This window comes from Haliotis cracherodii, unplaced genomic scaffold (assembly GCF_022045235.1).
Source record: "Haliotis cracherodii isolate W230 unplaced genomic scaffold, xgHalCrac1.p SCAF_9, whole genome shotgun sequence".
Taxonomy (NCBI): domain Eukaryota; kingdom Metazoa; phylum Mollusca; class Gastropoda; order Lepetellida; family Haliotidae; genus Haliotis; species Haliotis cracherodii.
Genome location: NW_027266343.1, coordinates 35,387,831 through 35,406,147, shown reverse-complemented (window position 1 = coordinate 35,406,147; position 18,317 = coordinate 35,387,831). Strand labels below are relative to the sequence as shown.

At 41.5% G+C, this 18,317-nt stretch overlaps 2 protein-coding genes and 1 pseudogene across 2 annotated transcripts; 2 read left to right on the top strand and 1 right to left on the bottom strand.

Annotated features, from left to right (window-relative positions):
- Positions 1–3,069: 3,069 nt before the first annotated feature.
- Positions 3,070–6,638, bottom strand: LOC139451858 (salivary glue protein Sgs-3-like). Its single transcript, XM_071233154.1, has 2 exons — positions 5,698–6,638; positions 3,070–3,229 (listed from the first exon to the last, which is right to left on the bottom strand). Exons 1-2 carry the CDS (start codon positions 6,636–6,638, stop codon positions 3,070–3,072), a joined length of 1,101 nt encoding a protein of 366 aa, XP_071089255.1.
- Positions 6,639–7,001: 363 nt separating this feature from the next.
- On the top strand, positions 7,002–9,956 carry LOC139451857 (cyanophycinase-like; annotated as a pseudogene).
- Positions 9,957–10,955: 999 nt separating this feature from the next.
- LOC139453175 (cyanophycinase-like) lies at positions 10,956–18,043 on the top strand. The gene is made up of 5 exons (XM_071234806.1): positions 10,956–11,015; positions 12,698–12,822; positions 15,100–15,101; positions 15,954–16,093; positions 17,461–18,043. Exons 1-5 carry the CDS (start codon positions 11,006–11,008, stop codon positions 17,910–17,912), a joined length of 729 nt encoding a protein of 242 aa, XP_071090907.1. The 5' UTR covers positions 10,956–11,005; the 3' UTR covers positions 17,913–18,043.
- Positions 18,044–18,317: the final 274 nt, after the last annotated feature.

The following is an 18,317-nucleotide window of genomic DNA, read 5'->3' as shown; positions in this document are numbered from 1 at the left end:
AGTGAGTGAGTGAGTTGGGTTTAACGCCGCTTTTAACAGTATTCCAGTTATATCACGACGTGTCAGCTTAATGTGGGAGGAAAGCCCGAAGTGATGCAGGTCTCAGACGTTTACCACTTCGGTGAAACCCACGAGCACGGGTACGGTGCTGACAAACCTAGAAACATAATCGGGGCGAACCGGGATTCGAACCCACAATCATAGGTTTCTGGCGTGCCCAAGGGACGCAACTCTGCACAGCGAATCGCGGCGCCTTAGACGACTGGGCCACCCGTGCCCCCAACACACATAGTGATATAAGATAGCCTTAAGCGTTATATCATATAACTATGCAATTGACAAGTGTTTGAAGGAAACTCTTATATTGTTATCACAATAGTTTCATCTTCCCTGTATCCACTTGACAAATTATAGCGATCTGGTAGTTTTGTCAGAGACGGATAAGACTCAGAAGAACAGCTGGTGTTGCTGATTTGCATTTAATTTGTTGAGAATCTCATTATTTCATGACCCATATGAGTATATGGACAAATGGAATTCGTCTCAACCAGTTTTCAATTGGAATTCGACTCAACCAGGTTTTAACTGGAATTTGACTTAACCAGATTTCAATTAGGATTCGACTCAACCAATTTTCAATTGGAATTCGACTCAACCAGGTTTCAATGTATATTCGACGATATGTGATATATTTTATAACAGTGTAACTTTTGGTTGGATGATGATTAATCTACTCATCTTCAGTGTATCTTTTGTCTACTAAAAAGTGGTGTCTTGTCAAACACACATGTTTGTCAAATCTCGTGACCTGGCTATGCCATCCACGAAGGATCAACTAGATGATCTAAACATGACAAGAAAAGTCTGATATTCTATTCCTGAAGTATTTTATCACTTAAAAGTCACACACTTAGCAACAGTGAGGTAGACTCAAATAACATTATATTCAATTCTACATTTAATAAACATAGAAACCCTATAAAACAATGCACGCAACGTAGGGTAATTCTACGACCACCGAAGTCTAAAAAGTAATTTGGACAAGACATTTAAATAACAAAAAATGTCCTACCTTGGTCGCGAAGCATCAACTGCACGAGAAAAAACCGGCTGTAAACTTGTCTTTAGATACCAGACGTGTTACGTTCTCCATGATATTCGTTCTGTTACTAAACAGCACTGTCAGTTTGTTCAGGATGTGAAGGCACATGTCCTTAGCGCGCGATGAAGGGGACCTTGACAAAAGGATGTAGATAAGTTGACCATATTCGGGGCACACTTTCGTTTTGATCCTATACATAAACTTAGAGAAAAAGAAAATAACACTTGAATTTGGATTTAACCAAACAAATACAAAAGTAATCAAAATGTTACTAGGCTGAAAAAAAATCGCCGAAACATTAAAATCTTAAGGACCAAAACACAACTATGATACTGTCAACGCGCACGTTGACGGGGAATTAGCTCTTGGGGGAATAAAGGACAAAATCGACATCACTGTCCCGGAACGCTTAATGCACAACATGTAAACAATAAACAACAATTGCACAATGAGAGGAATACCTGCTCTAGATCTGATAACACAAACACAGCGATGAGCGGACCTGCCAGCTCAGGCGTACAAGAGGGAAGCGGAGCTCCAGCTCACCTCAGGGCGTTTCCTACGAGCAGCACATCCTGCTCGAGGTCGTCCCGATGCCAGCACTCGGAATACCAAGCCTGACTAACACCGTAGTAACTGTGTAATGGTAGCACATATATAGTACTAAACAATGGAAATACAATGACGTTGCTCTGGACATGGGACTTCCGGGGGTGACGTACCGACACAACTCAGGGGATGAACAATTAAGGCAATAAATGCCATACTATAAATAACAGTAATTAACGGGAAGTGAGGCTGTCAATCAATATAAAATGAAATGTTGGTGAGGATTAACAACCCGGATTAGCGCCTAAAACGTAATGACAATTAAGTTATGGAGACATGGCTACAGGGTAATTTGCCCTTGGAGTCAAATGTACCGCAGACAATGGTAGTCATAAATCAGTCGCTATGACAACTTCAATCCGTTCCGTGAAGCTTGGACCCCGAGCTTTGACAAGTCCAAATTGATATGTGTGAACTTTTTCACCAACGGAAACAATAGTGCAAACGTGAAAAAAATCAGTTAGATGAATTCATGATATCGTTGAAATTCTTATGCAACAAATATACCTATGCAATGACGGTATGAAAGTGATCATTTAGCCAATTTGATTAAGTGCCAGTTTGAAAGTGATCTTTGTAATGTGCAAATTCACTACAAGTTAATTACCGCTTTGGACAGATTCAATAAATATATTATTGAGGTTCTTTGAATTCAGGAGACTGTCTTGGCGGTGCGACTCAGTACCGAATAATGATAATGAGTAATGTCATAAAAAGTACAACTTAAACATCTCAGCAAATATTTCGCATAAAGAAATTTGAAACCAGGAGTCTAGTTTTACCGTGTGACTCAAACGGTACTTGTGAATTGTGAATCTGAATTCAAAGTCCTAGACAATACATTCAATTTTGTACAAAACTATGCACATTAATAACTTGTAACAAATGACAAATTTTGTCGTTTAGATTTTTGAAATTACGAGTCGAGCTTTAAGGTGTGACTCGATAACCCTACAGCTTAGGTTTGTCTGGGCCCTAACTGCAACTATATGTCTGGCGTGGCCTGGAGACATTTCAAAGATTCCCTACACAATAACTGCAAAGATCCAGCTTGACTAAAGATGTAATTTGGAGTATATTGCACAAATACAAAACTGAATTTTGGAAAGAACATTTTGGCATTAATATACTGGCTTTGATTAAACATACCTGGTTGCACTTTTCAACAGTCACACAATATATATCCTTGATTGAGTCCATGTAAGTAAACACAAATTAGTAAGTCCCAATGAGATATCTTGTACACAGTGTCCATCTTGTAGGTGCCTGTAAGGCGGTTTCTGTATTGTGCAGGGTCTGCATGAAGATGGCTGTGGTCGGGTCTCTGTGGGATAGGCGTGTATACTTCTTTTCCTAGGTCATGTGCAGGAACGACATCTTGAAGGGGAAGACTTAGCAGTATTTCTAAGATATTCGAGCAGTGAAGGTTTGAGATCGGAGAACTTGTTCTTGATCAGAGAGATTCTTGTTCTTTCTTCAATCTTGTTACAGGCCGTTTCTTCTTTCTTGGTGATTGGCCTTCAGGAAGGTAGTATATCCTTTTAATAAGAGACTGTCACTTCCTACAGTATTGTGAACCATATGACCTTGCTGCAAAGAGGTACAGGAAAGGACAGACTAAGAAGTCTGCCATACCCGATAGCTCCACCAAATTATCAACGCGTGTCGGTCCGATGTTGATTAATGAATAATTTGCATACTCATTGGTCTGACGTTGAATAATGAACAATTTGCATACTCATATATGCAAGGGCCCGAAATATGGTTCTCAGTAGGAAGTGACAACTTGGAGACGATGGCCTGCGGTATATACAGTTTTACTTTATACATGTAGATGTATACATACAAAAGACACTTTGTGCCAAGTCAGCACATAGTGGTTGTGGTTGTTGTCTTGGTGCCCCGTAGCACCCAGCCTAACCCTAGCTTGGCTAAGGGTAAGACCCTTTTTTCTCCTTCTCTCCTCAATCATTCTGGATCAAGGCTTATATAGCCAAGGTCACCTGACATTTAGTAAGTAATAAATATAAATATAAACAGTAATTCATCAATGACATACTTGCACATCTCGTTCAGGATGGCAGACGGTCGATGTACACAAAAATGGGGATTAACAATTAGGATTAGCATCTTATAAATAACAGCAAATAAATGTTTCAAGGCATATAGATGTCATGGCTCCAGGGTAATGAGCCTTTGCAATCAAATGTACTGCAGACAATGGTAGTCATAAATCAGTCGTTATGACAATACCTCTTTCATAAATATCACTATTGAAAAACATTTCTTGTTCGTTCCATTTTTAGCTACCATCAAACGTGTGTGTGTACTTTCTTTTGCTCGGCAGTTTATGTTTGAATAATAATTATTCTTTAAGACGAGGCGGTCGGGTAGTCCAGTGGTTGAAGCTTTCTATAATGGCCCGGGTTCGATTCCCCTCATGGCTATAATATGATGCCCCTAAAATTGCTTGAGTATTGCTAAAAGTGGCATAAAACCATACTCAATCACTATATCATTTAAGTTATGCTGTACTGTGCAATAATATTATGTGTGCTACTTGTTATCTATTACCTATTGATTCTATGAAGATTTCAAAGAGCGTCATGTGATTCTGGCTTAAATTTTGTTTTTTGATACAGGTTACATCATTCAAAGCCTCAGTAAAGCCTTAAAGAAATATGATGGAAGACCAGTGGTTAACGATGGCATTGCAACATGCATTTTCCATGCAGAGTTTCACATCGGTTCATTTGATTGTCTGATTGTCCTGGTAATGATCTGAAGATATTTTGGGTTATGATTTAGTGGCAACCATCTTGAGGATGACAATGCAGCATGTTTGACGTGGCAATATATTGACACCTTCTTGTGGATGACAATTCAGCATACTTAATATGGCAATATATTTACACCATCTTCAGGATGACAATGCAACATGTTTAACGCGGCAATATATTTACACCATCTTGGGGATGACAATGCAGCATGTTTGACGTGGCAATATACTGACACCATCTTGTGGATGACAATTCAGCATACTTAATATGGCAATATATTTACACCATCTTGAGAAAGACAATGCAGCATGTTTCACGTGGCAATATATTTACACCATCTTTGGGATGACAATGCAACATATTTAACGTGGCAATATATTGACATCATCTTGAGGATGACAATGCAACATATTTAACGTGGCAATATATTTACACCATCTTTGGGATGACAATGCAACATGTTTAACGTGACAATATATTTACACCATCTTGGGGATGACAATGCAACATATTTAACGTGGCAATATATTGACACCATCTTGAGGATGACAATGAAGCATGTTTAACGTGGCAATATATTGACACCATCTTGATGATGACAATGCAGCATGTTTAACGTGACAATATATTGGCACTATCTTGAGGATGACAATGCAGCATGTTTAACGCGGCAGTATATTGACACCATCTTAAGGATGACAATGTTTAACATGTTTTAACTTTCCGGCACTCAACATACATGGTTGATGTCATCCGCGCACGTCGAGTAGACGTCACGTGACAGGCTTTAACATGCCTCAGGAGAATCACAAAGAGTACAATTTCCTGCATCAGGAAATATTTCAGAGCCATGAGTAGCTGAAACTGACACCAATCATTCTTCATGTACTCATTGGAGATGACGAGGGCAGATTTCCAGTGTGTTAGACTAACATTGTGAAAACGCCTATCAGTGAGTTCGACAAACTGTCTCACATCACACACAAGTTGAATCCTACATTGCTGCAATATTTGAAACCCATTATTTGTGACAGAGTTTACATTGTCTCATGCAATTAGCTGTTACAAGGGAGAATAACACATGGCTCATACAAACACGCGCACGCGCACACATGCGCGCGCACATACATAGAAAGACACACATACACACACACACACACACACACACACAGACACACAGACACACACATACACAAAGAGGGAGACCTTGTTGACCTTGTGGTGGTACAGATCTTGTGTTGACCTTGTGGTGGTACAGGTCTTGTGTTGACCTTGTGGTGGTACAGGTCTTGTGTTGACCTTGTGGTGGTACAGGTCTTGTGTTGATCTTGTGGTGGTACAGGTCTTGTGTTGATCTTGTGGTGGTACAGGTCTTGTGTTGATCTTGTGGTGGTACAGGTCTTGTGTTGACCTTGTGATGGTACAGGTCTTGTGTTGATCTTGTGGTGGTACAGGTCTTGAGTTGACCTTGTGGTGGTACAGATCTTGTGTTGACCTTGTGGTGGTACAGGTCTTGTGTTGATCTTGTGGTGGTACAGGTCTTGTGTTGATCTTGTGGTGGTACAGGTCTTGTGTTGATCTTGTGGTGGTACAGGTCTTGTGTTGATCTTGTGGTGGTACAGGTCTTGTGTTGATCTTGTGGTGGTACAGGTCTTCTGTTGACCTTGTGGTGGTACAGGTCTTGTGTTGATCTTGTGGTGGTACAGGTCTTCTGTTGATCTTGTGGTGGTACAGGTCTTGTGTTGATCTTGTGGTGGTACAGGTCTTGTGTTGACCTTGTGGTGGTACAGGTCTTGTGTTGATCTTGTGGTGGTACAGGTCTTGTGTTGATCTTGTGGTGGTACAGGTCTTGAGTTGACCTTGTGGTGGTACAGGTCTTGTGTTGATCTTGTGGTGGTACAGGTCTTGTGTTGATCTTGTGGTGGTACAGGTCTTGTGTTGATCTTGTGGTAGTACAGGTCTTGTGTTGATCTTGTGGTGGTACAGGTCTTGTGTTGATCTTGTGGTGGTACAGGTCTTGTGTTGAAGTTGTGGTGGTACAGGTCTTGTGTTGATCTTGTGGTGGTACAGGTCTTTTGTTGACGGTATTGTTCCACTTTAAGGTATCCCGATGATTTTCTATTCTTTCTTGTGTTTTGACTGTTCATAAGTAAGGGAAAACACTCGGAGTCGTGTTTTAACTAAAACTTCATATATTTTGGACTGAGATTTGTAACAGAACGAAATGCCTCAATATCCCTATATAATGTCGAGAAGTATATTATCAAACATCAACCGACAGAAAATGAAAATAGAACCCTCATCAACCCGCCTCGTAATAGTGACAAACCAACAATTCATTTTAGCATACATTGACGCTGATGTCTACGGTGAATTCTGTTACAGTTGTAGTTTCATCTGGCTGTTTGGTCTAGTTTCCATGATAAGGCCGGCAATCTTGGTTTGGAGATAAACTAGTCTATATATACGTATATTGTAACATACTTCTCGGGAAAGCTAGCACACACAACATGAAGGAAATATTGAAGCTAGTCATAGTTGTATGTGCCATGAAGGTAACAACGTCAGTGAAAACCACAGCCAATTTAAGCTACCCCAGTATAATCAGCATGGGAAGAGTCTGATCTTGGCCGGGGGAGCGGTCGAGGACAATAACACGGACATCTTTGGTCGAGTTGTGGCGATGGCTGTAAGTTGAAGCAAATATCTTAAGTTGTCGAAAGGTAAACAAATTAACATTTCAGTGAGATATTATTTACATTTTATGGAGTGAATTTGCCGCAATCTGAGTGAGTTGGGTGTAACGCCGCTTTTAACAGTATTGCAGTTATATCGCGGCGTGTCAGCTTAATGTGGGAGGAAAGCCGGAAGTGATACAGGTCTCAGACGTTTATCACTTCGGTGAAACCCACAAGCACTGGTATGGTGCTGACAAACCTAGAAACATAATCGGGTCGAAACAGAATTCGAACCCACAATCACAGGTTTCTGGCGTGCCCAAGGGATGCAACTCTGCACAGCTAAACCGCGCCGCTTTAGACGACTGGGCCACTCGTGCCCCCCCCCCCCCCCCCCCCCTTACCACACAGGCGACAATTCGGAGGAAATCGCTGGGCGTCAACAATACTGGCGCCATCTTGCAGCGGACATAACAGCTATTTAAACGTCACAGTGAATGGCAGTATTTAACGAGTCATGTCCTGTCCATGACGAAAACACACGAACCTCCAATTATGACCACCCAGTGGGACACCAAAAAGACCACCAATCACCATGATTATAAAAAAAAAATAATAAAATTTAGTCTCAGGCAATATTCATTACTTTCACCTATTTGGATTCCATTGAAAACTAAGCAGTATTTTCCCGCAGTTAACAGATTTCAGGAATATCAGTCCCACAAAATATATCCATATGGTGAGGTTGGTAGGTTGGTTGTTTGTTGTTTAACGCCGCGCCAAGCAATATTCCAGCTATATGACGGCGGTCTGTAAATGATCGTGCCCGGACCAGATTGACATCATGAGCATCGATCAACTCAATTGGGATACAATGACATGCATTAGCCAAGTCAGCGAGCCTGACCACCCGATCCCGTAGCTCATGGATTTGTCTTTGTCATTTCAGTGTCTATATTTCACTTTCCCCCCCCCCCCCCCCCCCCCCATCCAACTCATTATCTGAAGGGGGCCGCCTCCGTGGTCTAGTGGTAGAGCGGAGATCGGAAGGTCCGGGGTTCGATCCCCGACCGCGTCATACCAAAAGACGTTAAAAGATGGTACTTGTTGTTACCCTGTCTGGCGCTCGGCATTAAGGGTCTCAAACAAGGACTCGTCGGCTCGAAGTCAGTATACTGTGTCTGAGTGGGGTATTCATGTTAAACTGCGGCATTGTATCTCAGTCAATCTCATTAAAATCAGATCTAAGATCTCGCTGCTGCTAAACAAAGATCTGAGGACATCCCATTACGGGTCACGTCAGAACGACCTTTCGCGAACCACCGACCACTGAAACGACTGACAAGAAGTCGACATGAACCAATTGGAAAGAAGCTTTCTCGAGTTTTACGGCTCTCGTTTCAACCCATTCCTGACCCAACTCGTGTTATTCCGGGACAAGCCGAATAGCGACTCGTGCCCCTCTCATGGCCATTTTTGCGGCTGGGTTCCGTCTGAGAAAAAACGGGCATACCTAAAACTCGTTGAGTAATGGTTTATTATATTATATATATTTCAGATGCAATTTAAAGCACATTGGGACCTGCGGAATTATACAGTATGATTTAACACATTTAACTGTGTCTTGGGTATATTTTTAGATGCAAGACGTATGTAAAATCAAATATTATTTCTGAGGGATTCTTTGAATCATACTTGCATTTTGATTGTTTGTCGTATTTTCGCACATAACATTCATCGATAGGGGGACGAGTCTTCTTGCAGGTTACGGAAAGGGCCGCGTGGTGACGAATGGTTTCAACCCGGTGACTTTCATTTCAGAATATCCTTGAATAATATGTAAACAAACGAACATTCCGTAATGTCTAATATATGGTTGCGATTGTATGGCAGTGCTTCCCACGTACTGTGCAACGCCTCCTCCGTTCATATGTTTATCTAACGGAAGCGAGAGATAGTCGATAATTGTGACGGAATCAGTTTGTACGGGCCGTAACTGTTGTTCCGAATACCCAGTGTTAACGTTTTCGAGGTTTCGTGATCTGGTAAGAGACGCTTTGATTGGTCGGATGAAAGGTCTTTCTGACTTGATCCGTAATGGGATGTCCTCAGATCTTTGTTTAGCGATAGCGAGAACTAAGATCTGATTTGACTAAGATTGTAACTCAGTGGGTTAGCACTATAAAATCGGCATCAGTCCGGACTAGCACACACACACACACACACACACACACACACACACACACACACACACACACACACACACACACACACACACACACACACACACACACACACACACACACACACACGTGCATACACGTCGCTATACGAGTGCAAAAATCCCATTTCTCCTCACCTCTTGTTCATCGCAAGACCCCTGAATGTTCCCGCTTCACCGTTCCAGCTACACACACACATTCATGCATGTCGCTATAAAAGTGCAATAATCTTGGACGCCGGGTTAAACCCCATTTCATTTCACCTTGTCTGTCAGTGCTATTCCCGTGGTTATGGTTTGTGACCTTCGTGATATGAGGTAGCACGACACCATAGCCAAAGAACTCAACTCACTTATTTCATAGCCAATCTTGGCATCATCAACGCTGCCTCCGCCGACCCTGCTGACTCCTACAACTACTACCACGACCTCTTCACCAAGACGTACGGGGCTCTTGAACAAACTTCATCCCCGTCACCATCAACTCCATCAGTAACAACAGCAACCCCGACGTCGTCCAACTCATTAGTCAACAGACTGGATTCTTTTTCGGTGGAGGCGATTAAAGTAGAGTTACAGATGCGTACGTAACATTTGTAATATACAGTGTGGGTACCCCAGGCGCAATTGACGTTACAGAGTTGCCTCCGGTAGTTGTGCGAGGATCCGCTGTACGTTAGTTCGAATACTAGATTCACCCAATGATGGAATTATCCGTGCAATGTAAATACATGCAACCTCGCTTAAGGATTTCTTCACTGCTTCTGCCCCATAATGTTAAAACTGACGTAAAACAAACGCAATCTCACAGTAAAACACCTTTATTCCGGGCGACGTTAGTCTGGATACCCTGTGAGTACTGCTAGGAACGTCTGTAGAGATACGAATGGACAATACTCAGTACCAATGATTCGTTAATCCTGAAATATGTTTTATCAAGATTTCACCTTATCCTACGGTATAATAGGGTTTCATTGTACATGAAACGGATAACAGAAACCACTGTCTATTCAATAGCTTTAAAACAAAAATGTTAAGTCAAACTTTGTTAAGTCGAAGTTCAATCACTTTAACAAGGTTTTTTAAGACGATGTCGCTTCCCGACAGAATCTTGTATCTTTATTTAACTTGGCGCCTGTCGCCTGTCGCCTGTCGCCTGATAGGCTTGTGGGGATTCCAGAAAAGAATTACCCCCACCCCAGCTCCGCCACCCCCATCTGTCACTCATCACCCTGGTTTATAGTTTAAGAACTGACTAAAGTGATGATTGTACGACTATGTAGTGTGTTATCGTACACTGGAAGCGACGACCGTGCTGTCAACCACTGATTCTACAATGTTCGGTTTCAAATGACAAATTCAGCGGGATCAATTCAAATTTGTTTTACAGTCCTCTAATTTCAAACAAAAATTGATTTATCTCTAAATCGCCTGCCTCATATTCGATTGTTTTCACCGACGTCACTGGCGTTAAAGTAATTGACTTACCAATTGTAGTTTTCTTCTGGCTGGCAACGTTCCCTCCCCAGCGTTGCAGGCCATCAAGGACCGGTGGGACATCGGGGCCGTCGTAGCAGGCTCTAGTGCCGGGACAGCTTGTCTCTTCTCCGCCGTCATGGTAACAGGTAGGGGGAAAAACACGTGCATCGCCATGGTTACATAATCATGGCGTTCAGATAAAAATGGCGATTAAACGACTCAGAGCCGTTGGATATATAACTGTAGCAATGGAGGTTAATTGAGCTATTGGATACATGTGCCACTTGTTTTAATCAAGACCGAAATACCTAAATATCCTCAGTCATTGTTACATTATAAAAATGTAAAGATAATACGAGGGTTGGCTGAACTGTTCGAAGGATGTATAGCAAACCCTTAACAGTATGAATGTATAAAATCAGCCATGCTTATGACCTGCATTTGAACCCAATACTCAACCAGGCAGCATACTTCTACAGTCACCAAAGTGACTAGGCATTCTTTGTTGATGAAAATGGAAAAAAATGGCTACCGAGCTGTCACCAAGTATCTCCAACAGCCATCCATGCATCTTCCCGATGCAAGGGAGTTAACTGACTTTAAAAGTCCAGTTTCCACCCTTGCCGAACAAGGCTGGTATTATGGAGTTACATTTTGGTGGACTAACGAATCTATGCATAGTCCAATCAAAATCGCGCACCGAAATCGAAAACCGGTTCGTAAACTGTCATGCAGATTTCGGCCGATTGGAGGATTTACAAAGCATGTGCACCACTAACTCGTTGTCAAAAGATATTTTCTAAATCTTTTCATGTTTTTAATCAAGGTGCTCACGTGATTTGATGCACTCCGTGATGTAAGACTCGTTTTATCACAATATAGATCTTGATTATCGATCAGATCGTCTTCACAGGGCGCCACCATTTTGTTTGAAGCAAATGCAAGTGATACGAGAGGTGGAATCTGATTGGTCCATAGGAAAGGCATAGAACTCGTAATAGCCACCGATGGCGCCACGACCGAGCCCAGGAATTCCAGGCTAGTTCGGCAAGGGTGGAAACTGGACTTTTCAAGTCAGTTAACTCTCTTGCCTCGGGAAGACGCCATCCATGCGGACATAGTGTCAACTTTAGGGGATGATGCTTCTTCCTTTACTGTTAAGAGATTATTGGGATCCAGGCACTCTGGCATTGACAGAAGAGTATTGGCCTCTGTGACAATTATAATAATTTGCAACCAACTCAAATTCAGTTTATCATAGTTGGGCTAATAACTTTTCAGCCACCCATCGTATTACTGATGGTCGCTTTGACTGAAGTTTGTTTGTAATAGCTTAAGTGACTCCGAATTCCTGAACAACTGCCTAATGTGAGCCTGTGTGTGGCGGCTATATGACGGCGGCCTGTGAATAATCGAATATGAACCATGAATTATATTTAAGGGGAGATCACTCCCATCGAATTTCCTGTATTGACCACACACACACACACACAGACACACACACACACACACACACACACACACACACACACACACACACACACACACACACACACACACACACACACACACACACACACACACACACACACACACACACACACACACACACTGTTACAGTTGTTACTTTTGAATGTTACAAAGCAGACAATCCAGTGATTGATATTGTGAGCAACGAGGCCCCCAGTATCCCATGATTGGTGTTGGAACCGACTTAAGAGATAAGGGTATCCCAGTGACCTGTGTTATCATGCCCAGATGGCGTGGATAGTTGCTCATGATTTCAGTCACTGGTTTGTAAAGAACATTCACTCGCTGTTTACTGTAGGCGGCGTTAGTTGGAATGCCCTGACGTACGGGGCCCACGAGACGTCCTCTGACCGAAACGCTCTTACATACAGGCAACATGGAGGAATCGGTATTTACGATGGATATATACTGGACACATTTCGGGTATGTACACCCTGAAGAAGGTGAGGTGAGGTGATATGGGGTTTAACGTCGCGTCCAAGATTATTGCAATTATGGTGTGTGTGCGTGTGTGTACGTGTGTGTACGTGTGTGTGTGCTTGCGTGCCTGCGTTCGTAATACCGATTTTTAGTGCTAGCCCCCTGAGATACCATGTCGCAGTTTTAACATGAATACCACAAATCAGGCACAATGAGACAATCCGGTATTTTATGAAAATTGGTTCTGTAAAGGTTTAATGTGTATTTGTGATTTATTGAAGGATAGCGGGGAAATATATACCTATGAAGAATTTGTGGAAGCATACAAAATTGAAACTGATTTTCTTACATATCAAGGTTTATTAAGTGCTGTCCACCAATATTGTAAAACCAACAATTTAGATAATTATACGGGAATATATTTACGAACAATATTACCCTTCAATGTATCACTTATAATTAATTGTAAAGGCGGAAGTAAAGACTTTTATAACACTCTTCTACAACCAAATTTCGTAAAAACCCATGGTATGCTTAAGTGGGAAAATGTTTTACAAAAAGATTTTAGTGATGAAGAGTGGGAAATATATAATTTGATGGTTTACAGATGTACACAAAGTGTAAGCCTAATTTGGTTTCACCTTAAGATACTACACTATATTCTTGCAACAAATAGTTATTCATTTAAGATTGGTTATGAAGATACCCCCACATGTAGTCTTTGTAAAACTTGCCCAGGAACTATTATTCATATGTTTTGTGAATGTCAATATACAATTCATATTTGGGAGGATTTAAAAGATTGGTTAGGGACAACAGTGGAAGGAAGTATTGATTGTAGTAACCAAAATCTTTTATTTGGATTTAAAGGAAAAAACAATAACCCATTAAATATTATATTTTTAATTGCAAAATTTGTAATTTATAAACAAATGAGAAAGAAATCAATTTCACATTTTAAACAAGTAAAGTGGGAAATAATTAAATATTATGAAGCTACAAGATCTATTGCTTTCTTAAATTGTAAACAAGCTAAATTTTTCTCTTTTTGGTCTTCATTCAACACATTATTCAAGAATACCAAGATATGATTTAATACTACAATTTGTCGGTTATTCTGTATAGAAACCTTATATATAGATCTACCAGATGTACCTGAGAAACAAACTACTGAATGTACAACAAGGTGATTTGAATATATACCATGCTGATCTTAATGTAATATGTTCCATGTATACTTTGTATTTGAAATGATGGGAATAAAAAAAAAGAAGAAAAAAAGAAAAGAAAAGATTATTGCAATTATGGTGTGTGTGCGTGTGTGTACGTGTGTGTGTGCTTGCGTGCGTTCGTAATACCGATTTTTAGTGCTAGCCCATTGAGATACCATGTCGCAGTTTTAACATGAATACCACAATCAGACACAGCGGACGATCTACCACTTGACCACGGAGGCGGTCCATAACCTGAAGAAAAATTTTCTGTATAAGGTATATGCTTGCCGTATACTGGACGTAGGACTACGTGTTGGAGACCCCGTGAAAATCCGGGCTGGAATAGGTCTTCAGCAACCCATGTTTGTCGGAAGAGGCGAATGTGCTTGTAAGAGGCGACTAACGGGATCGGGTGGTCAGACGCGCTGACTTGGTTGATGCATGTTATTAATTGTGTAGATCGAAGCTCATGATGTCAATCACTGGATTGTCTAGTCCAGACACGATTATTTACAGACTGCTGTCTATAGCTGGTATATTGCTGAGTGTGGCGTTGAACAAACAACAAACAGACCTGACTAATAAACTTTTGGCTTATAGAAATTAAATGTACTCCGTTAGTTTGATAATGATATATACGACTGGCAGATGTGTATTTATTGTAGCGTCACTTTGGTGATGATATCTCTTACGGAGAATGTGTTAGATCAGCATGGTAAATCAGTTTATAAACACAACTAACCTAGAAATGAAAATATTGTGAAAGCGCCACCGCATGTCGTTACTTGGAGAGCGAGATACGATCAGGTTGGAATACATGTACAAGACCATGACTGTTAAATCGACTATTTATGCGTAGAAAAGTCATGTTTGCTACAGATTGGTGTCTGTCAACGCAAAGTGGCTACACGTATCATAGTTAAGTGTCACCTTGACACAACACATTGGTCATAAGGAGTAACGGATTTCCTGTCTACACACCGTGATGTAACTGTGATATTGCTGACTGTACACTGAAGCCCGTCGTAATGTAGCTGTGATATTACTGACAACACGTTGAAGCCAGTCGTAATGTAGCTGTGATATTACTGACAACACATTGAGGTCCGTCGTGATGTAGCTGTGATATTGCTGACTACATGTTGAAGCCAGTCGTAATGTAGCTGTGATATTACTGACAACACATTGAGTTCCGTCGTGATGTAACTGTGATATTGCTGACAACACATTGAGTTCCGTCGTGATGTAGCTGTGATATTGCTGACAACACATTGAGGTCCGTCGTGATGTAGCTGTGATATTACTGACAACACATTGAGGTCCGTCGTGATGTAGCTGTGATATTGCTGACTACATGTTGAAGCCAGTCGTAATGTAGCTGTGATATTACTGACAACACATTGAGGTCCGTCGTGATGTAGCTGTGATATTACTGACAACACGTTGAAGCCGTCGTGATGTAGCTGTGATATTACTGACAACACGTTGAAGCCCGTCGTGATGTAACTGTGATATTACTGACAACACGTTGTAGCCCGTCGTAATGTAGCTGTGATATTACTGACAACACGTTGAAGCCGTCGTGATGTAGCTGTGATATTACTGACAACACGTTGAAGCCGTCGTAATGTAGCTGTGATATTACTGACAACACGTTGAAGCCCGTCGTGATGTAGCTGCGATATTGCTGACAACACGTTGAAGCCCGTCGTAATGTAGCTGTGATATTACTGACAACACGTTGAAGCCCGTCGTGATGTAGCTGTGATATTGCTGACAACACGTTGAAGCCGTCGTGATGTAGCTGCAATATTGCTGACAACACGTTGAAGCCGTCGTGATGTAACTGCAATATTGCTGACAACGATATAACTCATTATTGTGTTATGTCAAAGTAAGTCCCATGTGTTCTATCTGTAGATCCCATGGACGTGAAGGACGCCTTATACGGCTTTTGTCTGACACACAACATCTACCTCATGGTGTCCTCTACGGCATCGGAGTCGACCCAAACACTGCTCTCGTCGTTACAGAAGCCAGAACAAGTAACGAGATAGGGGAGGGGAGATCCTTCCTCCTTAATCGAAGACCATTCCATGTATTTTGAAGCTGGAACGCGTGACCTTGTGTTTTAGCTCCCATTTTTGTTCTTGAGATTCATTCGCTCTTATGTTAAAGTAACACGCAAATTTACTTTGCTCACGTCTTTCACACAGACCTGAATCAACATTATTCTTAAGGTAAAATGCCTCCCAGAAAGTTACAAAATATTGCAAGATTCATGCGAAACATTCTGAAACTTTTTTGACTGCTCTGTTGAATTCGGCAAATGAAGGGAATAAAAAGGACATGGAGCCAGAAAGTTCCCGAAATAACCCGTGATTGACCAATTTGACAGTGATAACAACAGGTCAAAGTGATAGTCGGGGAAGGGTGGAATCACCAACTGATATAAGCAGCCGCGTGATAGTTGTTGAGTACGTTTCTAAAGTTCGATTTAAAGCTCGCAACCCAGAAATTTTTACACGATAAAATCGGTTTGTGCGTAACTGTAGCTCGATAACAGATATGCTAAAATGGCAAACAAGTAAAAGTAAATAATAACAATCCAAGTAGGTAAAAGCAGCAATGATAGTGCGGTCCCTGACACATGGCTTTCAGAAAGATACACATATATCTCGCACAATAAACCTAGAACCAAAATCACCTCGTCGTTAGGATGTGTTTCAACGTTTGGCTTATGTGTACCGCACCATCTTCATGCGAGGGCTATGCTGCACAACACAAGTGTCATTGGAATTATTAAAATGCCAGGTCAACTGTGAGATAAATGCGAAGAAGCCTCATGTGTATTTATTTTGAACCTATTTTGAAACTATAATAACTGCTGCAGTAATGCATATCTCGTTAAAGTCATGTTTTCTCTCATGGTCTTCAGGGCGGTGGGAGGGTGGGTGGGTTGGGGGTTGGGGGTGGGGGGAGTGGCTGGAGAGACTATGTTCCACTTTCTAAAATTCTCATTTCCCTCCTAGTTATATGCGTTATGGGGAGATGGGGGTAGGTAGTCTGGTAGTCTGGTGGTTACTGCGTTCACTCGTAACACCTAAGTTCCGGGTTCGGGTCCGGGTTCGGGTTTGTTTCGCCACATGGGCACAGTGTGTTAGCGCCATTTCTGATGTACCTCACCCCGTGATATTGTCCGAATATTGATAAAAGTGGCGTATAACTACACTCACTCACTCACTCACTATAGATGTAGTTAGTGTTATGTCTGTTGCCGTTTTATGTATGATGGTCATTAAATGCTACGTAATACAATTTGACTTAGCGGACAAACAAATTGGATTTTGAACCCTTGAATGATGCTTGCAAGGACAGCCAACTATCCCGAGCAAAGACTCCCTTTAATGTTCTACTTATTACTTTCAGGTCTTCGGTACACATGGAGTCTCTCTGGTTGACGTATCCAAATCATACGTTGACCCCTTCCATACGTACTTCGATATTCGTAAGGTGTACATGTCCTACTTGACAGCCGGAGACACAATAAGCATGGTGTCGCACAATGTCTCTGTTTCATCGACCAAAACACTGCTGACTGGAAACGAGTCTCACACCCATGCCGTCACCTCCAGTGATATATTCTTCGGTGCGAGCTGCCCTGCGAAGAAAACCGAGTTTCTCCGAGTGGCGGCGAGTATTGTCGACGCGAGAAAAGACTTGTATTCGTACGGAGACACTTACGAAAAACACCCCCGTTTCCGAGTGACGATGTCGAAGACGGGAACACATACTGGGAGCTGGGTTGAACGACCGAGAACTTTCAACTCCGATATAATTTCTTATAAGAATATGTATCTCGAAATAAATGCTCATTAAAGAAAAAATAATGCTTTAAGACGATAATAATATCAAATTTAATAAAAAAATCGTACCTTTATATCATGTTTTTCCCCAAAGAATTATGAATGAAAAACTGACGTGAGACTAGGGTTACCGCAATATTATATACATGTATATGTATAGAGAGGTAGGTTATTATGTGGAACAAACAGGCTGTCTTATTTGTTTGTTTGTTTGCCGCACTCATCAATATACGAGCTATATGACGGCGGTCTGTAAAATAATCGAGTCTGGACCAGACAAACCAGTGATTGACATCATGAGCATCGATCAACGCAATTGGGATCAAATGTATTTAGCCGCTGTGGACTAGCAATTGTCTTGAGATGTATATTGAAAACAATGTCGAAATGCTAGTCTATAATAACAGAACGTGACGTC